A 25,832-nucleotide genomic window follows, 5' to 3' on the forward strand; every position below is an offset into this window, starting at 1 on the left:
AAAATCGGTCAAAGGTCAAGGTCACAGTGAGGTCAAATATTCGATTTTTGATGGTTTGGTACAGATAACTCGAGAACGGAAGAAGCTACCAATGTCAAATTACACCACGTGATTCAGGAGGGTAATGGCTAGGGCTGATTAGATTTTGGTCAAAATCGGTCAAAGGTTAAGGTCACAGTGAGGTCAAACATCCAAAAAATAACTCGAGAACGGAAGAAGCTTCCAATGTCAAATTACACCACGTGATTCAGGAGCATGGTGGCTAGCGCTCATTAGACTTTGGTCAAAATCGGTCAAAGGTCAAGGTCACAGTGAGGTCAAACATCCAAAACATTCGATTTTTGATGGTTTGGTACAGAATCATCATAGAAACTTCTGGTTTGCGTCGCTACCTTCTCTCGAGACAGCTTTTATTAGACAAGGTCAGAGGTCAAGTTGACGATTTCGTAAGTACCAGTCTATGACTGCTTGTTTATTTGTTTGTAGGCACGATAACTCGAGAATGGAAGAAGCTACCAATGTCAAATTACACCACGTGATTCAGGAGGGTGATGGCTGGTGCTGATTAGATTTTGGTCAAAATCGGTCTAAGGTCAAGGTCACAGTGAGGCCAAAATATTCGATTTTTGATGGTTTGGTACAGATCACTCGAGAACGGAAGAAGCTACCAATGTGAACTTACACCACGTGATTCAGGAGGGTGATGGCTCGTGCTGATTGATTTTGGTCAAAATCGGTCAAAGGTCAAGGTCACAGTGAGGTCAAACATCCAAAAAATAATAACTCGAGAACGGAAGAAGCTACCAATGTCAAATTACACCAAGTAATTCAGGAGGGTGGTGGCTAGCATTGTTTTGATTTTAGTCAAAATTGGTCAAAGGTCAAAGTCACAGTGAGGTCAAACATCCAAAACATTTGATTTTTGATGGTTTGGTACAGAATCATCGTAGAAACTTCTGGTTTGCGTCGCTACCGTCGCTACCGTCCCCCGCTCTATCTGCGATATGTCCCTACCATAGTTTCACAGGGCGCTCCACGTCCGCCAACAACCCCCTTCTGGTAAAACTACCAAAATCACGAATCACTACTCACCTTCCCTCTTTCATTCCTCTTTCTTCCCGCCTTTGGAATAAACTCCCTCACTCTCTTCAACCCCATTCTTCCCTCCAGGTCTTCAAAACAGCTGTTCACCACCACCTCTCATCTTCCCCCATCCAAAACCTCGATCTTCCCTCCCCCCCCATTAATCCACCCCAAAACCTACCTCCTTCAAATTCCCTGCTTTCCTTCCTGAAAGTTCACTGTTGTGCAAGGTCCTGAAAGTCCCTGTGGTGTCCATGTTGTTTACCCCATGTACCCTGCCCCAACTCTCTTCCACAGATCTCTGAATGTCTCTGTTCCCCACTGTTTTGTCCTTCCCTGTCCCACCCTCTTGTCTCCTGCCCCCCATTGTTGTGCATTGTGTGTTAGCTCTCATACGAGCCTTGACAATGTGTACAAGAAAATAATTTAAATGAAATTAAAAAAAAAAACCTCACGATGTATTTTTGTTAAGATGAGACCATTGCATGCCGGCACCGTGGGCAATTTCAAAATTCCTGCCCTCATTTGCAGAGGAACTGCAACAACACAGCCATGCCTCTGAGATAATGCAAGCAGCAGGAGGAATTTGTAATTACAGTCTGGTATAATATGCATTCTCTCGGAGTCTAGGTTCTAGACGATGATCAATCACATGATGATATTAATATTTTCAACTTGGGATATTTAAATATTTTGATTTTATTTGTGTCATGAGCATGTGACATTTCACCCAATACCTTCCACCTGCATCATTCGATTTCCTACAGTGTGCGTAAGAAGTTGAAGTTGGGTTTTTAAAAAAAGATGAAGACCTGTTATTCAAGTCCAGCTATTTTGTCCATTTCTACTGCAGGCTCTTTCCTGTCCGCTTCTTAAACAACCGTGTTGTGATTTATATTCTTTTTCATTACGAGTACATCCGTTTCAAATGTTTTCAGATTTTTCCATGTCAAATGATTCTTTAATGGACCACCTACTCTCAATGACCTCCTCACCTCCACTTTCCTTGTTGTAATTCCCAGAGGGAGGCATTAAGTGTTCAGGCTTAGTGTCCATGATTTCCCACTTTTTGAAGAATAATTTCCCATTATTTTTTTCATTATTACTTAATTATTTAATTTTTCGATTGTCAAATTTTTTTCCCCCCACAATTTTTAATTATTTAAATTTCAATTATTTAATCCTTTCCAATATTATGGTTTTTTTTCTTCCAATTTTCAATTATTTAAATATAATTCAATTTTCAATATTTTATTCAATTAATTAAATCGTTTTACAAGGAGGATTTACAAGGAATTGAGGTACAGGAGTAGGCCATTCGGCCCATCATGCCTGCACTACACCAATGCCAGATTTCATCAATCCGTTGATACCCCTTCCCTTCGAGTGCAGCCTTTTTGGCTGCTACACTGGTACTCATTTCATCGACCTCGGAAGGATGACAGGCTGAGTCAACCCCCTGGTGTTAGTTCAGCGGAAAATGGGGCTTCAACTCAGGACCCTAGGATCCCAAGCCAGCACCTTAACCGCTAAGCCAACATCTATCTATTGGGACCATACTCTGTGCAGAGTGTTGGTGCTGCCCAAGCAGTCTCCTTGGCGATTGGGCACAATCCTGGACGGGTCGCCACTCCGACACAGGATACCAGCAAGCTGGCACTCATTTTGCCGACCTCGGAAGGATGACAGGCTGAGTCAACCCCACCTAATATGAATTCTACAGCCAAATGGGATTTGAACTCAGGACCCTTGGATCCCAAGCCCACCACTCTAGTCATTAAGCCAACACCTTAGGCCTCAATTTCCACTTCTCCATTTTCAATTTTAAAATCTCCATTATTATTATTATTATTTTAATTATTTTGGTTCCCGGAGGGAGGCGTTAAGTGTTTTCAGTCTTGGTGTCCCACTTTTTTTAAAAGGAATAAAAGTTTGCTTTCATTATGAGGTAGCATTTGAAGTGTTACCAATTGGCTAATAGTATGAGCAGGCTATACTGGGAACCATCAGTGGTATTCGATTAATTAAATGGTTTCCTCTATATTTTTCTTCTCCATGTCTAGGTTGCAGTCTTTGTCATATTTACCATCTGTGGATGTGCCATCCACCATCGTCCTCGACTTCTCCGAGGAGGAGCAGAAACTGGACTCTCTAATCCAGGTCATCAATAACATTCTGAAGGAGAATGAGAGTGAGTAGCACAAATATGGAATGTTTGTATTGAGAGGAATCACATGGGAGAGAGAGAGAGAGGGAGATATATAGTGAAGGTACTGTTATGGTCGTCACTCGTGGATAACTCCAGAGAGACGGAAAGTCGTTAAAGCCCACAATCGCCTTTCTTTCTTACCGCTAACCTCGAGCCGGCTCCCAAGTCTAAAGCCGTGTTACAATTACCAGTGAGGTTATGTTCACGAATAGGGTATCATGCTGGCAGTCACATAACAGATATTAATTGATTGGCCGAGCGGAACCAAGTTACATGCTGCGATCTTTACTGGAGCCCAATCCCTTAATTAACCAGTCACCAGTTGCAGTCTGCAAGCATGTCCCCCCCCCCCATCTTATTAAATAACTATCGTTATTCTTAAGATTGATTATTTTACCCCCAAGAAGCCATAACCACAACAGTGCCATGGGGATTGGAGAAGCATCACAGTTGCAAACAGTGTGTTAAATAATAATATTAGTTCTCTTGCAAGGAATTTAAATGCAGCAGGAGGCTATTAGGACCCTCAAGCCTGGGCAATGGTTGCCAACTTATGGTTGTTTATCTGTGCTCTATCCTTTTTAATGCTGAGCATAAAGCAGGGAAGCAGCACATACCATTTTGAAAGTCTTTGAGATGACTTGGTTGGGGTTTAGTTCGAACCTCTAAACTCTCAGATTCAGAGCGAATGCTCGAACCATTAAGCCACCGAGTCTGATGAGGATGGCACTGAAAGTTCAATGGGAGTGGAAGGGAAGTGATCCACTCCATCTTTAGTTTAACTTTTTAAAAGTTCATGATTATTATTTTTGCTTAGCTGTGTGTGTGCGCGTGTGCGTGTGTGTGTGTGTGTGTGTGTGTGTGTAGTCAGCCCGACTTGAGAAGTACCTCATCACCTCCACCACCAAAATATCTCAAATTCAGGATATCTCAAAAGGTTATGGACGGATTTGGATGAAATTTGGTGACCAGTTTGGGTGTATGACAAGGACCAATTGATTCGATTTTGGTGAAGATCTGGATCCAGATCCAGATACTATAATTGTTTTAGTCATTCTTCATCGTTGAGTGATTGAGCCAAAAAATGATGCATGGCATGAGATTTCAAAAAGTTATGGAGAGATTCAGACTAAATTTGGCGGACAAGGACCAATTGATTCGATTTAGGTGAAGATCCAAATGTAGATTCGGATACGAGAATTTTTATTATTTTTTTAAAGCGATTCTTCACCATTGAGAGATGGGGCCAAAAACGACATACAGTGCGGCATAATATTTCAAACCGTTACGGATGGATGACAAAACTAGGTGGATGAGTTGGTTTGGTGACAAGAACAAGCTGATTAGATTTTGGTTCAGGTCCAGATTCCGATCCGGCCTATCAGTGGGATTCAAAATGTAAACTATTCAACTTTGCGGAGGTATGCACTCGACCGAGTGCCGTTCTAGTTTTTCACTGTGGGACTTCATGGGTTTCCTCTCTTAGTTTGACCTTTTTATTGCATGAAAGACATTTCAGGATGTTAATTATACCAAAAATAAGGATAGTGCTTCATTTGAGAGAGGTGTAAACATCAATTTGCATTCAGTCTGGAATGAAATGATCGAGGTAAGATGTTCAATCATGGCATTCCAATTTTTCAATACTCCTTAATCCTTTTAAAAGCCTCCTTTTTTTTAATAATCAAAAACACATCCGGTAGGAAAGACACTTGGTGAAGGCCCTGTCACACCTTGACGTTTTAGCCAGCGTATGCCGACGTATGAAAAATTTGCCGAATACATTGGCACATGTCGAATACGTTATGGGTAAGTTTTGTATACGTTAAGAGCACGCTGAAGCACGCTGGCATACGTCGTAGTACGCCGAGCTCGTCGACAAATTTTGGGCATGCTCAAAATTTCTCGACGTGCTCGGCGTATGACTCACACGTTCCGCATACGCTGGCCATAAGTTGTATGCACGTTATGCGATCGTTGACACGCGTCTACACACGTTACTTGTAAGTTACTTATAAGTCGAAATACGTCGAGGTAATGTCTAGCGTACCCGAAACTTATTTCTCACCTATGAGTAACATGCTTTGAACCTATGTGTAACGTATCTCCAACGCATATTGACGTATGTAGATGAATTTGACATCTTCCGGACGACCACAGAACTTACTGAACGTGTTTCTAACTTACAGCTACCATAAATGGCGTATTGGCAGTGTTTCGGGGAATTGGTATATAAAAATGGGGTTCACAGGAGGAACCCGTCAGTGTTCCAGACTCCATGTTGAGTAGATGTCATTGTCAGTAGTATCAGTAGTAGTAGTAGGTGAGCGTGTCAGTAGTAGTAGTAGGTCCATGTCATTAGTAGTAGGTGAGCGTGATGGGGAGGGTGTGGGTGATGATGGATCCTCCTTGCGTCTGCGTCCACGGCCACAGCCAGGAGACTTCTTTGCAGCATTCTTCGAAGTTTTCTTCGGCATGATGGTGATGTTGACACTTCGATTTCTTGTGCAGTTATGATTTGAATCGTCGAGCGGCAGCCTTTTAATAGGCTACGCCACGTGATTGTAAGCAATACGCTGCCGCGCGCTATGCATAAGTTAGACTATCGTTGGGCAAAGGTTGTGAATGCCGACAACACGCTAAGCATTCGTTGGTATAAGTTATCTATAAGTTATCGAAACGTTCCGTGTACGTTACTAATACGTTATGCATACGTCCAACATGTTATTATACGCCCAAAACTGAAAAAAAAAACAATAGTTCAGCGTACGCCAGCGTTTTAGATACATTTTGATACGTTGCCATATGCTGGCTAAATCATCAAGGTGTGACAGGGCCTTTACAAATTTTTAAGGAAATGAGCTGAGCAGCTTCTTGAAAAGTCTTTATAAAGGATGTGTGTGTAAGAACAGTGTACTTGGGGAACTGAATGGTGAGCTGGTTCTTAGCTCGATTGGTGTTTCCCTCAATGGGTCCTGATAAAAAAGCCTCGAATGTGCACCGAAAGGCCTTGCCCCATGTTGTTGGGCGGCTGGCTTCACAACTCCTTGATGCACATAATCTCACAGACTGCATGTGACAGACAAACGTTGAAGTATTTTTGTCTTTTCTAAAATAGAAAATTAATGAAATCACGCTCATCATTTGTTTTTGTGCAGCTTTGCCGATGCCCAAAGAAGTAGAGGCAAATCAGCAGACAACCTTGGAGCCGAGCACCTTGAAGAGTCTTTGTAAGTCAAGGGGATGGTGGGTGAAGAATGTGGTTGGGTTACATAGCAAGGGATCTGGTCCAGATGATACGTGACACCTTTTCTGTCTCTAATACTCCCTTTTCATTCGTTTTCCTTCATCACCTTTATTTTTTGCTTATAATCTTTACCTCCCTTCCCCTCTTTTAATTTCCTTGTGAAATATTTCTGCTTCTCTCCACCTTTTTCCTTTCCTATTTCTGTTGCCTTGTAGAGCTACCGGGTTTGTGAGGGATATATTTAAATGAGTGGGGCAGCTTGCAGACTGCAACAACTATGTGCATTCACAATAAATCCTATGTGCAGACACAATAAATATAAGCTTTTATATATTTCATCAAGTGGATTGTTGGTTGCATTCTGCAAGCGGCTCGGTAACTCAGGTAAATCAAGAATTAACTCATCCGAAGCCGACATATAATTGTCTTCATGAAAGACGTCTTCTTGGAGGTGAGGTCCCACATGACTCAGTTTGAATTGGAATGGAAACATCATGGCCCGTTTGGCCAAAGACAGCAGGATCCAGTGAGCTGCAGAGCCTTGGAGAGAATGGGTTGACCTGAAAGTCGACACCACCCACTGCCAGCGGGCGGTCAATGAGATGGACCCACCATGTATGAGGCTGGCCTATGGGGTGAGAAAAGCCACGTACAGTACGTACGTGCATGTGCGAGGAGTTGGGTGAGAGGGAGCTTCTAACCAGTTGTGTCGGAGTGAGCTTCTAGTTCAAGACATATTCATTTGTCTCTGTCTCTCTGTCTCCCCTTCATTGCTCATGAGATATGGACAGTTTGAGAGACTGCGGACGCCATCTCTTCACCATTGTTTTCATATCGTGCTGCACCAGCACTGTTCAACACCAGCCTGCATGGGTCACCCTGGGCCCAACACAAGATTGTGCCTGCTCAGGTCCTTGCCTGCCCCTTTGTTTCTTGTTTGAGTCCAGTATGTCGGTGTCATTAGCAGGGTTTAGTTCTCTCGTATACAAGTTTGCGTGCTCCCTTCTGCCTTATTTGTGTATGTCGACCACCAGATCTGTTCTGTTTATTTATAGTGTCTTTTCTTTCTTTATGCTTCGGGGCAATAGCATGATAAATGAATGCAGCATAAATTTGGAGATCATTTGGTCATTCGTAGAAGTTAAACATCCTCCGGCTTAAAGGGTCTGCTTTCGCTGGACCTCTGAGGTGACAAAATATGTGTATATGTATATATATACAGTATCTCACAAAAGTGAGTACACCCTTTACAAAAATGTACATAATTTGTTGTAACTTTATACTTTGATGTATTATAAACACAACAATCAAAGAAATGATAGAGTAGACATTCTGACATACATGTACAGGCCCAAAACATTTATTCTGTGGAAACAATGTGGCATACTGGGCATATCTGTGAAAAGGGGCCGGGGGGGGGGGGCAACAAAAGTGAGTACACCCTATGCACTTTCTCAAATTGAAGCGTTATTGTTTTCATTATTTTGGATGTCCACCATTGTTTTTGAGCACAGCAGCTATTCCACTCAGTATGGAGTTGACCAGTGTTCCACATGCCTTTGTTGGGATCCTGTTCCACTCCTCTGCAATGACTTCTCGAAGTTGCGTGATGTTGGACACCTTTCTTCCCTCAACCTAACATTTCAGGATGCCCCACAGGTGTTCTATTGGGTTTAGATCAGGTGACATGCTTGGCCACTCCAACACATTGACCTTCGACTTCTTCAGAAAGGCAGTTGTCTGCTTGGAACGATGCTTCCAATCGTTTTCGTGCTGAAATACAGCTCCTCTTCCAAGTTTTCGCAGGGAGGGTAACATCTTCTCCTTCAGGATGTCACAGTACATTGTAGAATCCATGTTTCCCTCGATGAACTTGAACTCTCCAGTACCGGCAGCACTCATGCATCCCCAAACCATGACACCACCACCACCATGCTTGACAGTAGGGATAACGCACTTGTCTTGGTACTGTTCCTCAGGTCGCTGCCAGACACGCTGCACTCCATCAGATCCAAACAAATTGATCTTCGTTTCATCAGACCATAGGACATGTTGCCAGTTGTCCAGGGGCTTGGATTGATGTTCTTCAGCAAACTGTTTGCGAGCTTTCTTGTGGCTCTGCTTCAGGAGAGGCTTACTACTTGGACGACGCCCATGCCACCCGATACGATCGAGTGTGCGACGTATGATTTGTGCACTAACAGACTGGCCAGAAGCTGGAGAAATCTCTTCAGCAATCTTGGCGGCACTTTGTCGTCTGTCTTGGAGGACTAGATTCTGAACTTGGCGAACAGAACGTGCAGTCATCTTTGCTGGTCTGCCCTGGCGAGCGCAACTCATTGTTGTACGCTTCTTGGATAACCTCTGGATGACCTTGGTCGTGGTGTTGGGGCTTACTTTTAAAGAAGCACTGATCTTCTTGTATCCTTGGCTATCTTTATGTCGGGCAACAATTCGATCTTCGACATCTTTCGAGAGCTCTTTACCATGAGGAGCCATGCTGCTTTCTCAATGGCGATTGGTACAATATTTCCGATGCAATTATTTCTTCAGCAAGCAGATAGACAATTACTGCATTGAGTACACTACTTCACTTTTAACATACCAGGGAGGTTGCAGCTCTATGGACATTGTGTGTATTGTTTGGTGCATATTTGTACCTTTAACACTCTTTGACTTAAATATGCAGAAAATGATGAGAATGGAAGTTGTTTTACCATGCTTGACTTACTTCTTGTGCAGACAATAGCAGTAGTGTACTCACTTTTGTTGCCTCCTCTTTTAGAAATATTCGTAATATGCCACATTGTTTTTATGGAATGGCAGTTATGTGCCTGAATACATATTGCAGAATGTCAACTCTGTCATCAACTCTAAGGTTTTGCTTCAAGCACAGCTGCTTAAAAAGTTACACTGAATTATTTACATATTTGTGAGGGGTGTAATCACTTTTGTGAGATGCTGTGTATATATATATATATATATATATATATATATATATATATATATATATATATATATATATATATGTTTGTGTATATATATATATATATATATATATATATATATATATATATGTTTGTGTATATGTATGTACATATACATATATATATACATATATATATATATATATATATATATATATGTATGGATATATTTATATAGTATGTATGGATATTATTATGTATGTGTATATGAGGAGGAGATTGGGACCATACTCTGTGCAGAGCATTGGTGCTGCCAAAGTTGGTGCTTTTTCATTAGTCTATGTGTAGGTAGACTATTGCTCCTTGTCTTGCCTTAGGGTTTGGGGATGCAGGCGTTGAGGTTGGTTTGTGTATCCCCGGTGTGGTTTACCCCCCCCCCCCACTACTTTCAATCTGATGTCCTTGGCTATTGGGCACAATCTTGGATGGGTCGCCACTCTGACACAGGATACCAGCATGCTGACACTCAATATATATATATATATATATATATATATATATATATGTATGTATATACCTCATTTTTAAGGTCTTGACTGAAATGCAGATATTTTAACATTTTTCACCATAACTTGACAAAGATTTCTCCAATCAGAACGAAATTACCCTCTTTAGATAGCCCAGAGCAAGGCACATTTATGATGAATTTACATCATACCCCTTGGGTTAAAGGTTAAGGTCTTACACCCCAAAGAGAACCACCATTTAGGTTTTTCTCCTTTTTCTTCTGCCAATGTCCGAGAACTTTTGGAATGAAATTTTCCCTCGATAATGGTAAAACAAAGTATGCAGGGTTGATGTTTTAAGGACATGACCCAATTATAGCCATTTTTCACTAAAATTTGAGTGAGGTTTCTCCGATCTCTGAGGGAGAGCGTACACGGACATGGAGGAGATGCAAAACCGAGTTTTTTTCATTAGTTTATGTATAGGTAGACTTTTGCTCCTTGTCTTGTCTTTGGGTTTGGGGGTGCAGGCGTTGAGGTTGGTTTGTGTATCCCCAGTGTGGTTTACCTCTCCCCCCTTCCCCCGCTACTTTCAATCTGATGTTCAATACCCTATCGGTTGATCCCCTCTCCCTGCCCACGCTACTTTCAATCCACCATCAGTCTGTTCCAACAATCCCCCCTCTGCCTTTCTCAATCCACTAATAATCCCCTTCACCAAACCTCAATTCAATTTCGTCCCTGGTTTATTCTCGTCCTTTGGTGTGTCTTTCTTCCTCACCACTCAAATCCACTCATTCTCTTGTTATTTACCACCAACAACCCATCGCTCACCTTAAACAATTAATCCTCTGGACCCTCACCAAATTACTTCCCACATTCTCCTTTCCCTGTGCTTCCTTATTCTACCTACTTGCATTTCACATGTTCGTGGCACAAAGCACAACGCATGTTGCATATGTAATAAAGTGCAGTACAATACTTTTCCCATATGCAACTAGAAGGGCACTCGGTAGAACGTATATACCTCCGTCACGTAACGCCTTATCCATGAGAACATATCGGGCCCAATACATTTTTGAGATATCATGCTATATATCGTTTTTGGCCCGATCTCTCAATGATGAAGAATCACTTAAAAATTAAATAACTCTCGGATCTTCACCAAAATCGAATCAATTCGTCGCGGTCACACACCCAACTTGGCCACCAAGTTTCATCCGAATCCATCCACAATTTTTGAAATACCGTGCTATATATATATATCGTTTTTGGCCCCATCTCTCAATAGTGAAGAATCACTGAAAAAAAATTCTTGAAGTCGGATCTGGATCTTCACCAAAATCAAATCAGTTCGTACTTGTCACCAACTGAACCTGTCCACAAAATGTCATCTGGATGCATCGACAACTTCTTGAGATATCCTGTACACAAACAGACAAACAGATAGACGGAGCGGTGAAAACATAACCTCCTTCACCTTTGGTGGCGGAGGTAATAAAGTACGGTGATTCTCGCATGCGAGCAGTACGTGCAGTACAAAGGACATTTGCACACACAAGGAAGGGCTGAAGATGCTCTGTGTATTTTGCGCGTGAGGGATGAGGTGAGGGTTGCGTTGAAGGCTCCGTCAGAGACAGCAGGATTTTCCACAATTGCACACCGATGCACAACAATGAGAGAGAGGTTCACACGAGAGGGACGAAGAAAGCCATGTCCTGTGAGGAGGAAGAAGCCCAGAGTGTATGGGACACAGTCACCTCAAAGCTTGTCCTGAAAGGAGTAGAAAGGAGACCAGAGCGCAGAGGAGAGAAGGAAGGAGTTCAGAGTTCGGAGTGCGGAGGAGAGCAAGAAGAAAGCTCAGAACACGGCTTGATTCATGTGGAGCTGCTTGTCGGAGGTGCACAGCAGAAGCAGAGCAGAATTCCGTTGGCATATCTGGGATGCAGGAGAGGACTTGCCTACTGATGCTGGATGCCTCAGAGCCACGCGCGTCCCATCGCACCGCATCACCACACCACCGCCCACCTTCCCAATTTTGCATCAATAATAGGAATAAAAAGTATGTGGGGTTGACATACTTTTTGATCTTGACCTAATTTAAGGTCATGACCGAATTATAGCCATTTAAACATTTTTCACCAAAACTCGACTGAGGTGTGTTTGATCAGAATTAAATTGCTCTCTTTAGATGATAGCCTACAGCAAGGCGCATTTACGCTCAATTTATATTATACCCCTCTGGGTTAAAGGTCAAGGTCAAATAGCGGTCTGAAAAAAAAGTTGTTTTTTTTTGTTTTTTTGTAATTGCTCAATTTTGCCAATGCGGAATCTCAAAGACCGCTTGGCCTTCCAAGATGTTCTTGCATCATAATAGAGTGGACCTGCATCTGATATTTGTTTTGTGTCCTTGACCTACTTTTTTGGATTGTGACCGATTGAACAAAAAAACACCCTTTTGATCACAACTTGAATTATTTTCTGCAAATTTTCATGATGTTGAGTTCTATGGATAGATTGGAGATGAGGACACATTTTTAAATTTACACTCTATCCCTAAATGTTGAAGGTCAAGGTTATATTGTGGTCCGAAAAAAATATGGCCATCGTTGGATCATGGGCCAAGGGTATGTTGTGGGTGATCGCAGTCCATATCGAGTTGTGTTTTGAAATCAAATTATTCATATATCCTTTATTGTTATAATATTATTATTGAACATTTGAGGGATCAATATGTTTATTATTGATATGTTTATTATTGGTATGTTATTATTGATATGCTTGTATAATCAATAAAATACGTTTTGTGCGCACGTTTTGTTTTTCATTACTGTATACCTACTTTTGTATACCTATAATATAACAATAAAGGATATATGAATAATTTGATTTCAAAACACAACTCGATATGGACTGCAATCACCCACAACATACCCTTGGCCCATGATCCAACAATGACCATATTTTTTTCAATAAAGTTGAACAAATAAAATAAATATTTTAATATTTTATTTTAATAATAAATAAATATATTTTAATATATTTATTTTATTTGTTCAACTTTATTGAAAAAAATATGGCCATTGTTGGATCATGGGCCAAGGGTATGTTGTGGGTGATTGCAGTCCATATCGAGTTGTGTTTTGAAATCAAATTATTCATATATCCTTTGTTGTATTTTTTTCAATAAAGTTGAACAAAATAAGTTTTTAAAATATTAATTGAAGTAAATGGCTAAGATTGGCTGCACTGCTTGAAAAATGCTTTTATTACCTCCACCACCGAAGGTGAAGGAGGTTATGTTTTCACCCCTTTCTGTCTGTTTGTTTGTTTGTTTGTCCCTCTGTTTGTTTGTTTGTGTACAGGATATCTCAAAAAGTTGTGGACGGATTCCGACGAAACTTGGTGGACAGGTTTGGTGTGTGACAAGGACGAACTGATTAGATTTTGGTGAAGATCCGGATCCGACGACTAGAATTTTTAAAGTCATTCTTCACCATTGAGAGACGGGGCTAAACATGATATCCAGCACGATGTCTCAAAAAGTTGTGGACGGATTCCGACGAAACTTGGACAGGTTGGGTGTGTTGCAAGGACGAATTAATTCGATTTTGGTGAAGGTCCGAGTCCGTATCTACATACGAGAATTATTTAATTTTCAAAGCGATTCTTTACCATTGAGAGATCGGGCCAAAAACGATATAGTATTATATAGCATGATATTTCAAAAATGTATTGGGCCTGATATGTTCTCGTGGATCAGGCATTACGTGGTGGAGATATGTGCTTTACCGAGTGCCATAGTTTTTTCAGTAGTCATGAAAGAGTTCCAATAACTTTAACCTTTGTTCCGCTCACTCCTTGCTTGATTCCTTTGTTTGTTCAAAAAAGGCCATGATGCTGCCTTGCTGTGTCCTTAGATTCCTGGAGTCCGAGATTGGACCTACGGTCTGCCCAAAAATCGACTGTAATCTCCGAGGACCTCAGGATGGTGACTCGAACTGGGACCCAACACGCGTACACGGAACACCCTGATCGTTTTGATTTTTATCCTCAAGTTCTTTCCTCTGATAGTTTCTCCTCAGGCCGTTACTACTGGGAGGTCCATGTGAGTTTGAGCCATTGGTGCGTGATCGGAGTCGCGTTAAACTCGATGAAGCGGAAAGGGGAAGGGAATGAGTGCGTGTTGGGAAGGAATTCCAAGTCATGGTGTGTATGGAAATATAATAACAAATACTCAGCGTGCCACAATGATAAATGGACCTCACTGACCGTGCCAGTAAATCTCGACAGGCTGGGGTTCTTCTTGGATTGTGAGGCGGGAGAGTTGACGTGTTTCGGGAACTCGAAGGTCCTGCACGTGTTCAAGGGGGACTTCACGGACTCCGTTAAAGCCGCACTGGGGATTGGTTATTGCTTTGGTTACTTGTTTGGTTATTGGTTTGGTGGTGTGAATAATTCCTTGCAGTTTTGTTGATGATGATTCTGTTCGTGAAGCGCAAATTTCTTATTTTGCATCAAAAGCATCTGTTAGAGTGTAATCAGTGTTTGTATACCCCAACTAGCATCAAGCAAAATCAGATGTCGAATTAGCTTCTCTGTGATCCTCACCCTTGTGTCTTTCTCTTCAACCCCATCTTCCATCTGTGTTTTTTTTCTTAAATCATCCCCATTACCATTTCTCACCTCCCACACACAAACCACATGAACACGGCAGTGTCCACCTCTGCGAGTTCAAGCCTCTCACATCGGTTTTACAAATGGTTGTCACGTGTGCTACCACACGGCTGAGAGAGCATGTGTGTGACATCAGCACAATGGCGGGGGAAGGGGAGGGGGAGGGGGAGGGAGGGGCAGAGGCACTGCTGACTGAAGACAGCAACAGTCGTACACATAAAGAGAGCGCCGGGAACCACATGCACCCACACACACACACACAACAGGACAGTCAACTCCAGACAGCAGAGAGTTGCGCCTCAAACACAGCCGGGCACGCACAGAAATGAGCTGCACATCATCCGTCGGGACAAGACAGACACCCCGGGATGCCTAACCATCAAAAGAGCCACACACAGCACAAATTAGACACATGCCAGAGACGTACAGCCCATCTGGAATGGAATGTCCTGCCAGCCACAGAGCTATATAACCTAGCACAGGAGCCACCTGAGAGCCTAGCTAGAGCGGTAGAGACCCAAGGATGAGACTGGACCAGAAGAGGGGTTGTAAGCTATGTCTGCACTACACCTCCTGCTTTTCACAGGAAAGACCCACACACACTCTTACACTTTTGTCCATTCTTCCATGTGTCCTGTGTTCTCGACTGAGTCTGCTGTGATGAGGTTAGTTCTAAGAATAGCCAGGAAATTGTTACCGTCCTGTTCAGCGTGCCTTTCGGTTTATCCCTTTATTTTTATTTTTTGTTTGTTTGGATGACGATTTTTGCTTACCATGCCCTCATCCACATTGCTTGTTAAACTTGACACTTTTAAAACCATTCACTGCATTTTGAGCTGCAATCTTGTCCTCTGGAAGAATCAAATCCTCCGATCTTAGGGTCCTGAGTTCGAACCTCGTTGGCCACTGAATTAACACCAGGTGGGATTGACTCAGCCTGTCATCCTTCCAAAGTCAGCGAAATGAGTACAAGTGTGCTGCTAATATGGGCGTAGTCACGCCCCAACAAAATGATAGCTACCCGGCAGCCAAGCTGCCATATACAAGAAGAAGAAGAAGAAGATCAAATACCCCGTAAAACCGTGCTTGCGTGCTGAAACAGCCATGCAGTGAAATAGGTTAAAACATATAACCAAACCATCTGCAGATTAGCCATACGTGCGTAGAACACCTCCACTCAGTGTCCTGGGAGTTCATCACCGGAGGTCTCGCGTTGCACTTTCGGGAGGCGAGTCCGTTGCAAAACAAATCAGCGCAACTGATTAATATTACATTTTTGTTTTTCTGTAAATATTATATTTCCTATTGACTTGCTTAGCTTTCTCAATGTATGATAAAATATTATGTTGATAAGTATGACATATTAAACCAATATAGGTCTAGAGTTCTCATCCGTTGATAACTTTTTGATGATAAATGTTACTCTTAGATGATGAATGATATATTATCCTCGTAATAGCCTCATCTGATAGTAAATTTTCAGATGACAAATATTAGCTTATTCCATTTTAAGATGATATGAAGTTTCGGGTTGGCCCATCTAATATTCTCATCTGAACCAATGGTTCATGATGTTCAAATCCCGTGTATAGTACTATATCCACTGAGCCTTGGAATCCTGAGCGCAATGAGGAAGAAAAAAAAGGATTTTGTTCACAGTCTTGTTGTCAAGTTGGTGAAACTGGTGGTGTTGGGTTGCGAACAATATGTTAGGTTTGTGAAGATCTCACAAATGGCTTTGTGATGCGTTTGTAGTTGGTGTTGAAACATTTAATAAATCCAGTATATCCTTCAGCTCTTCTTGCACTGATCTGTTTGTTTGATTGTTCATTCACACCACCCATCATGATATTTCTCTACTTTCAACTCAATTTAACTTGTGTACCTGTGAGTGTAGGAGTTGGGGTTTTGGGGTTGAGGGTGGGGGTAATTAGTGAGGTATCTTATTGTGCAGTCAATGTTCGGAAAGCTTGCATTTAAGATTTCTCCGTTCTTCATTTTGGACGTCATAGTTATTTTGTCGTGCTATTATTATTTTTTTTTTATTTGGTTAGTGTCTCTGTCTTCTTCATGTTCAACCTAAAGACTTAATATATGAAATGAGCAGCCTGGTTGTTGAGTGGGTAAAGCATTAATGCATTGCCCTCACAAGTGTGGGTTCAATTCCAATCGCTGCTCAAAAGATCTGGCCTCAAAAAGAGATAACAACACCGGATTTGCCCGAAGAAACACCACTCAAAAAAGATCTGGCCTCCCCAACAGCCTTCACAAGAATGTGGAACCACTACCACCACCAATATATGAACTAAACTTTGAGGATGGCCAATCTTTTTTTTACTTTACATCAAAAACTCTGGGGAACCTGAGAAGCAGTGGGGAATCAATCGCTTGCGGTGAACCTTCTGGATTCCAATTGTAAACACGTACAGATGACCTCAGATGCCAAAGGATGGGAACATTTCAAACCCTCTGCACAGTCACCGAGGTTCCAAACACAGATGTTGGACCAAAAGGGTTTGTCATGCAAGATTTGATTCAGGTACATAGAAAGAGGCGATAACATTGGTTGAAGCCGTAAGTGAGACAAATACTGACCAAATGGTGAATGCCACTGATTTTATTGTGCTCATGAGTCAAAATTGATAATACCGTATCTGATTGAGATCTAAGGTAGCATGGAGGAGCACTGTTAAATAATTCCAGGCAGCTAGCTGATCCTTGTGTTGATTCTCATTCATCTCCTATAAATGGATGAAGTGTGTGTGTGTGTGTTTTTTTTGTGGAGTTCGACTGGAGGTTTTTGATGTGGATTGTGCACACCAAAATGATCGTCATGATCTCCTGAGTTGATTAGGCTAATTAACTACACAGAGTCCGGAAGATTTCCCATGTTTTAAACGTATACCATGTTAGGGTGTATAGAGCAGCTTTATAGGTCCATCCGTGGCATACCATTCTAATTTCAAAATAAATGCGATGGTGTTCATAGAATACTTACCCCTGCAGTCTTGAGAAGAACTTGATGCGAGCAGGGGCGCCGATGGAGAATCAGGTGGGGTAACTACCCCAGGGGCCGGATCTAATAGGATTCCATCTGTGGGAACAATTGACAATCACAATGATGGTACATAATGACGTCATGACGTAAATGAACACAGGAGTGATGGCCACACCCCATCCTGATGAAGTTTTAATTTCCTCCAGTGAATGGTTTTTGATGTACACTCTAAACAAAATGCAGACACGTACACATACGTACATATGTATGCGACAGATTGCTTAACCCAGCTTTTCGCTTTGTGCATGCGAGCAAATAACAATAACAATGACAACATTGTAACAAAGCATATATTAATTACTAAAAGTATTAACGACAACAATCATCATGGTAGTATCATTTGGCAATAAAAACAACAAATGTATAATCCCCGCCCTGGCCCAAGCTCATCTGGGCTTGGTGAAAGGCGAGCGAATGCTCAAGCAGTAGAGCAGGCGGGTGTGCTACAAGTCCATAAAGACCGATGAAAAATTGGTCCATCAGACCAATGGGCCCACTAGTTAAATATAAACACATACGAGTTCCCTTGCATGTCAATGCAGGAGGGTGCCATTAGGCCCATCAAGGATAGAGCTTAGGCCTAACAGTTTCACCTGTATTACCATCACCAAACTTGCAGTTTACCTCTATTACCAACATCAAACCTGCAGTTTCACCTGTATTACCGACATCAAACCTGCAGTTTCACCTGAATTACCGTCACCAAACCTGCAGTTTCACCTGTATTATCGACATCAAACCTGCAATTTCACCTGTATTTCCGACATCAAACCTGCAGTTTCACCTGTATTTCCGACATCAAACCTGCAGTTTCACCTGTATTACCGACATCAAACCTGCAGTTTCACCTGTATTACTGCGTGAAAATTTGGCCTCGTTGAACCTTAGGCCTATGTTGACGTTTTGGCCTATATTGACCACAAAAATAACTGGTGGTTGAATTCAGTGACCTGATATGCAAATTATCTTGAAATTTCAAGGAAATTGGATGAAAATTGAGTATTTTAGAAATCTCACCTCAGTTGTTGACATTTGACCTTTGTTGACTTATTCGCCTTTGTTGACCTCAAATATAATTGGTCATTGAATTCAGTGACCTGAAATATAAATCCTCTTCAAATTTCAAGTCAATGGGATGATAATTGAGAATTTGAGAAATACCACCTTCATTGTTGACCTTGGACCTATGTTGACCTTTTGGTCTATGTTAACCTCGAAAACAATTGTCTCGTTGAAATCGGTGACCTGAAATGTAAAGCCTCTCCAAATTTCAAGTCAATCGGATGACAACTGAGGATTTTAGAAATACCACCTTAGTTGTTAATCTATGGCCTATGTTGACCTTTTGGTTTATGTTGACCTCAAAAACAATTGGTGGTTGAAGTCAGTGATTTGAAATGTAAATCCTCTTCAAATTTCAAGTCAATCGGATGAAAATAGAGGATTTTAGAAGTCTCACCTAAGTTGTTGACCTTTGGCCTATGTTGAACTTTTGACCTCAAAAACAATAGGCATCTTCTGTATGCCAATCTCTACCATGTGGTGAAGTTTCATGAAGATCGGTTGAAAATTACGACCTGTAGGCGATAAACAAACAGACAGACACACAGATAAACAGACAGAATAACAAAATCGACAAACCAGTTTACTTTAAAAATGTTATATTTTACAAGTAACAAACAAACAAACAAATAGACAGACAGATAAACAGACAGAATAACAAAATCGACTTACCAATTTACATTAAAAATGTTATATTTTACAAGTAACAAACAAACAAACAAATAGACAGACAGACAGAGACAGACAAATAAACAGACAGAATAACAAAATCGACTCACCAATATACTTTAAAAATGTTATATTTTACAAGTAACAAACAAACAAACAGACAGACAGACAGATAAACAGACAGAATAACAAAATCGACGAACCAATATACTTTTAAAATGTTATATTTTACAAGTAACAAACAAACAAAAAGACAGAATAACAAAATCGACTAACCAATATACTTTAAAAATGTTATATTTTACAAGTAACAAACAAACAGACAGACAGATAACCAGACAATAACAAAATCGACTAACCAATATACTTTTAAAATGTTATATTTTACAAGTAACAAACAAACAGACAGACAGATAAATAGACAGAATAACAAAATCGACTAACCAATATACTTTACAAGTAACAAACAGACAGAATAACAAAATCGACTAACCAATATACTTTAAAAATGTTATATTTTACAAGTAACAAACAAACAAATAAATAGACAGAGAGACAGACAGATAAACAGACAGAATAACAAAATCGACTAACCAATATACTTTAAAAATGTTATATTTTACAAGTCACAAACAAACAGACAGACAGATAAACAGACAGAATAACAAAATCGACGAATCAATATGCTTTTAAAATGTTATATTTTACAAGTAACAAACAAACAGACAAACAGACAGACAGGAGTGAAAACATAACCTCATTCACTTTCAGTGGTTTAATTAATAAATCAATTATAATGAAGTAATTCATAAATTAATTGATTGATCAAAAAATAACGTTTTTGCCAAAACACATCTCCACTTTTGTCCCCAAATTTCAGCTTCCTAGCTCAAAGGATGGCTGAGATATCGCCCGGTCAAGCCAGAGAGCAAGAAAACAAACGGAGTAAACACTGAGTACTCTCATCCTTTGGGAGATATGGAATTGGAAAGGAGCGATGTCGTGGGGCAACTTAGCATAACAATTGTGCATTTTGTGAGGAAAGCACCAAATTTGACACACTAGTAGCCTATCATATAGTTACGAATTTCGCCCACCCAGCGTGCGATCGGCCGCTTGACTCGAATGGCGACCGCGTCGCCCACCAGAACGGACAATTCAGTCGTGACCCTCTTGGAACTATCGCCAAGGAGCTAGTCACGGGTGGGGGTTTAAACTCACCACAACCCAGTCCGCATTCTATCCGCGCGAAATAGGGTGAATCACCGAAAGTCGATATACCTAAGTACTCGCACGGGTAACCTACCGAGGGGTTGTACCACGCCACAGGTCGACTCCGGACACGAACCGCTAAAACAGTTCGTTCCGTGCTACAGGGATAACCAAGCGGAGTTATCGTCGACCTTGACGGTTCAGATTAGTTACCGGGCGTTTTAAACCCACTATCAATCCCTTACGTGATGCAAGATGGAGATTCAACAAAGGAAAGGACGAAGCGAAACGGGGGAACAATTGGACAAGCACGTTTAATGCGCGACACACGGAAGCACGTATTTCTAGTCAGCAACAATTAATCATGCACGTATACAAAGGCAAGAACAAAAGCAAGAACGAAACGCAGAGCTGCAACCGAATATAATAATTACACTGGCACTTATGCAGGTCTAAATTTGACGGACGGGCGCCACACACACACATTTACACAAAACCCAAAGAAACAAAAGTGGCGACTTCCCATTTTGCGCACCGAGTCCTTCTCCCGCGCCCTCAGCTTTCAGCTCCTCCGGCGTGGTCGGTGAGCTCGTGCTTTGCGCCGGCACGTGTTGGCCGCTCGACGCCACGGACGGGGTTTTGGGGAACGAACGGGGTTTTCCGGCGCTATCTCGGTGCGGACGGGGGTGGGGGGGCGGGGGGAAGAAACCGTCGATACTTGGGGCCGAGAGAGGGGAATGGCAGACGCTCTGTCCCACCAGCGGGATCTCGGGACCGCACCGACTCTGACTGACCCTCCGACCAGGAAATCTCGAGCAGGAGCTTCCTCTCTCTCTCTCACCACACCTCATGTACAAAGGGATCAAGCGCGCTCCGTCCCACAAGCGGACTCTCGGGACCGCACTGACTCCGACTGACCCTCCGACCAGGAACTCTCGAGCAGGAGCTTCCTCTCTCTCTCTCACCACACCGTCATGTACAAAGGGATCAAGCGCGCGCTGAACTCTCCTCGTCCGCCCCCTTTGTAGCGTGGGGCTCCGCCCTGTCGCTCCGCCCCATTCTTCGCTCCACCCCTCTTCGAGGCATTTTGAGAAAGGTCTCGACAGGGGGCGTTCCTCCTCCCTGATAGCGTCACACCGCGCATCCACCAATCGGGAGCGAGCTGCCCCACTCCTCCCCCTTCTCACCAAGCGCGACGACCATCAGGTTGGAGATTCAGGCAGGAGAAATTCGGGCGGGAGATTCCGGCGGGAGATTCAGGCGGGAGATATTCGGGCGGGAGATTCAGGCGGGAGACCTCTCCCCCCGGCTCCCGTAAGAACCTTCAGTGCACAATCCCGCGTCCCTCACCCGTCCCATGGAGATCGTGGCTGCGCGGTGGATGTAGGATGGCGTTCGTAAGGTGAGTGGTGGCGAAGATGATGGGGAATGTTTTGAAGGTGGCGTCGTGGTGTGAATGGCACGGTTGTTGAGATGTTGGTTGTGGAGAGGTTGGTGGCAATGGTTGGCATTGTGGTTGCACCAAAATAACGACAGCAAAAGAAAAACGGCTACCTAAAGCGTCGCAGCCCGAATGAATAATACATATGCCCTCTAAACAATGGGTGTGGGCTAACTACACATGAACTTATCGATATATCTCACCTGAGGACCTTTCTGGTGTATTGCAAATTTCCACAAACGTAACACTATTATGAACAGATTTGGATATTGGGCCATCTCAAAATTTTTGATGGCAGTGGAAAATGACTGCCACAGCCATCAGCGGCTGAACTTGAGATGGCCCAATATCCAAATCTGTTCATAATATGATAGGCTACTAGTGTGCCAAATTTGGTGCTTTCCTCACAAAATGCACAATTGTTATGCTATATTTAGCTAAGTTGCCCCACTAGTGGACAAAAAGGACTACAAGTTTGACAACAAATGGAACACTACAAAGACCTGCGTGCATTTACCCTGCAATCTCCCGTGATGGACCAAAGCACAAGGTGTGTTGCTCTCCCAACACAGGCAGGTAGGTCGTCATGTTCAATCCATCCATTGTTTCAATCTCTGATGTAATCTTGTGTCCAGTCGAAACAGAGCGATCCATGTGGAACGAAATTTATGTATTTATTCGTTTTCAGCCTGTGGCTGATTGGTGAGAGTATTTTCTCGGGGCCAGCTCGAATCGGTGCTGTTGTTACCAGGAATCTGGTAGCCAACTCAAATAGCCGACCTCTCAAGGATGACAGGCTTAGTCAACCCACTTGGTGTTAATTCAACGACGGACGGACAGGAACTTGAACTCACGACCCTGGGATGTTAATCCAGCCACCGTCACCGTTGAGCCAACATCAGGCTTTGGAACGAAATGATTCAAAAGATTCTTGTGAGGAGGAAACAACCGAGCTTGGAAATCACAACAAACGTCGTGACGTCAATAAGTTAAACGTGGTTTTATGACGTCACTAAATTAAACCTGGCGTCATCATGTGAGGGCGGAATCCTCAGAAGGGATCAAATCATGAAGATATATTTATTTCTCTCAAAACAACAGCGAAGGGAGAAATTCTCCAAATATCTAAATCATAATATCGAACCAAATAGTCCGATTAGAATGTGTTTGTAAAGTTCTTGTAACATTCACCATTTATATCAATATTCAGGAGATGTGGTGAATGGGTCCCGGTACAGCAAGACGGTGATCGGAGTTAGAAAAGGAATCCCGTGAATGAACAAGTCATACTTACCTGACGGGAGAGATACCGTGATCAGTAAGGCGGTTCCCTCATGGTGAGACTCACCCATTGCACTCCGGGGGGGTTGACCCTTGCGATTTCCCCAAATGTGGGAAACTCGACCGTACTATTTGTGGTAGTGGGGGACTGCGTTCGCGCTATCCCCTCACTTTAAACTAAAAACAGATAAACTGGGGTGGGGGAGGTATTGTGTTCGCAATGACACGCACATATCCTGGTACAGGATGTGCGTATAATATTATCAACACCCCTCGTCGATCGCGTTCGTGGACTCGTCCACCCGATAGTGCGAAGAGCCGACAAACTTGGTCAATGCCGTCTCCGTCGGGATCAATCATCGTATCGATTTTATCATCGTGTCACGCACTTTCCTTCAATACAAAACGAGTGAGTGTCATGCAAGGTCCGAAAAAAAAACAAGGACAAATGTGTCCACGAGCAGCGTCCTGAAGGTTTTGTCGGCTAAAAATTTTTTTTTTTCAAAAACAACAACAACAACTTCCGATATTTCGTCACGTGCCTTGATTAAGCCAATAGCGAAACGCGTCATAATGTATTTACGTATTTACGATATATCGTGTATTTACGAAATAAGTAATGTATTTACGAAATTACAATACGATAAATGGAATAATCTTTAAATAGTAACGTGAACTTTTCGAAACTTTAAAGCAAATGTCCGAATATATTTAAAAGTTCATGATAGACGCTCTCAAAAGGCACCGTCTATGTGAGGAAGTGTACATGTGCTCAGTATTAAAGGAGATCCGGATCTTGCATTTCCAAGAGCCGAGTCCCAGAGATTAAGGTTTTGTAAGAAGAAGAAGAAGAAGAAGAAGAAGAAGAAGAAGAAGAAGAAGAAGAAGAAGAAGAAGAAGAAGAAGAACGCTGAGCTCTAAATGAGCAGCGTTCACTACGCGAAACGTCTCTAAAAAGAGGAAGATTACTGACTTCTTTTCTTCCGTCAGTGCGACCACCGATCTCGACACCAAAGGGTTCGACCCTGAAAGTTGACACCACCGTTCGCCATCTTTGTTCACCCAAAAAGGAATTATTGCACATGTTTTTTAGGCATTGATCCTGACTCCAAAGTTCTGTCCAACTTTCCTGTAAGTCTCATGTGGCACTGCCTGGAGGTCGTCTGAAACCTCCTGCTTCAGATCATCCAGTGTGGCAGTGCGGTTGGTGTCGACAGGGGCCTTGACAGCTCCCCAGAACCAGTAGTCCAGAGGGTTCAAGTCTGGGCTGTGGGGTGCCCAGTCATGAGCGGTACCCAGGGCAATGAGGCGGTTTCTGAAGAGCTGCCGCAAGAAAGTGATGGTGTCACCAGCTGTATGCAGAGGTGCACCATCCTGCATAAACTAGGTCATGCTGAGTTGGTTTCGAGTGACATTTTGGGCTAGATCATTATGGAACTTCTGGAGCACGGCCCGGTAGCGCTCACCGTTCGTCACCATCCTGCTGTTGTCATTCTTAAACCAGTAAGGCCCTAGCGTTCCCCATCTGGCATTGAATGCACAGAAACATGTGACCATAGGCCCTTTCAGGTACCTCTCAGTGATCTCCTCAGGTGGTTCTGCCCCCCAGAAAATGTTGTTGTGATTGTTGATGGCACCGTTCAAGTGAAAATGGGCTCCATTACTGAACTAGATCAGGTTGATCCAGTTTTGGTACCACTCCATCCTGTCACTGAGCCAATTGAACGTATCAAGTCTCCTGCTCGTGTCATCTTGACTCAGTTTATGCCTAATAGAGATGATGTATGGGAAAAGCTTCAGTTCCTTAGTGAGGATCCGCCAGACTGATGTTGGTTTGATGCCGAGCTCCTGGGAGCACCAGCGGTGGGACTTCTTGGGACTGTCCACTGCAGAATCCCCCACGGAGTCGATGTTGGCTTGGCTCTTGGTTACTGAGGCTGGCCTGCCACTGTTGCCCTTGCCCTGGTTGTGCACTGTACCCTTGTGCTCAAAATCTTTCACAATACGTTGAATGGCACAATTTGTGGGTCCACCATGAATTCCCGGCAGAACCTCCGGCGGGTGTCTACGTATGATTTAGTCTCACACCACAGAGCCACCACTTTTGTCTTCTGCTTTACTGTCAATGGCATACTTTAGCTACGGAGCTAGAAATGCTGGGGAACAACTACCACGATAACACCACCAAACCCTGAAAAGGAAAACGGTATAGGTCAAAAAAACAAAGAAATGGCAGGAAGTCATAATTGGATCAATCTTTTTGAAACACCCTGTACATGTATGTGGCTGACACGCTGAGTCGTGCATACTTACCTGGTGACCGAGCAAATGTCAAGGTGGAAGATGACATGGAGGTCATGGTTCACTCCCTGCTGCATGACATGCCAGTGAGTGCTATGAGCAGATCTGAGCAGCAGCAGCTGAGGACCTTGACCTCCATATGATAAGGCAGGCAGCCAT

The 25,832-nt window shown here is 42.7% G+C and overlaps 1 protein-coding gene and 1 non-coding gene across 2 annotated transcripts in view; both read left to right on the forward strand.

Moving 5' to 3' along the window:
• Positions 1 to 25,832, forward strand: part of LOC147033264 (uncharacterized) — a 130,044-nt gene that overhangs the window by 29,801 nt on the left and 74,411 nt on the right. Inside the window, exons 6-10 of the mRNA XM_085851360.1 lie at positions 3,147 to 3,274; positions 6,451 to 6,522; positions 13,893 to 14,444; positions 17,079 to 17,188; positions 23,618 to 23,781. Of these exons, the coding sequence (XP_085707486.1) occupies positions 3,147 to 3,274; positions 6,451 to 6,522; positions 13,893 to 14,444; positions 17,079 to 17,188; positions 23,618 to 23,781 (1,026 nt within the window). The remainder of the gene's footprint in view (positions 1 to 3,146; positions 3,275 to 6,450; positions 6,523 to 13,892; positions 14,445 to 17,078; positions 17,189 to 23,617; positions 23,782 to 25,832) is intronic.
• LOC147033266 (U1 spliceosomal RNA) lies at positions 23,378 to 23,541 on the forward strand. Its single transcript, XR_015055644.1, has one exon. It is a non-coding gene; the product is annotated as a U1 spliceosomal RNA (small nuclear RNA).

Source organism: Eptatretus burgeri, chromosome 2, assembly GCF_056783735.1.
Source record: "Eptatretus burgeri isolate ZD-2024b chromosome 2, Ebu_testis_v1, whole genome shotgun sequence".
NCBI classification, from domain to species: domain Eukaryota; kingdom Metazoa; phylum Chordata; class Myxini; order Myxiniformes; family Myxinidae; genus Eptatretus; species Eptatretus burgeri.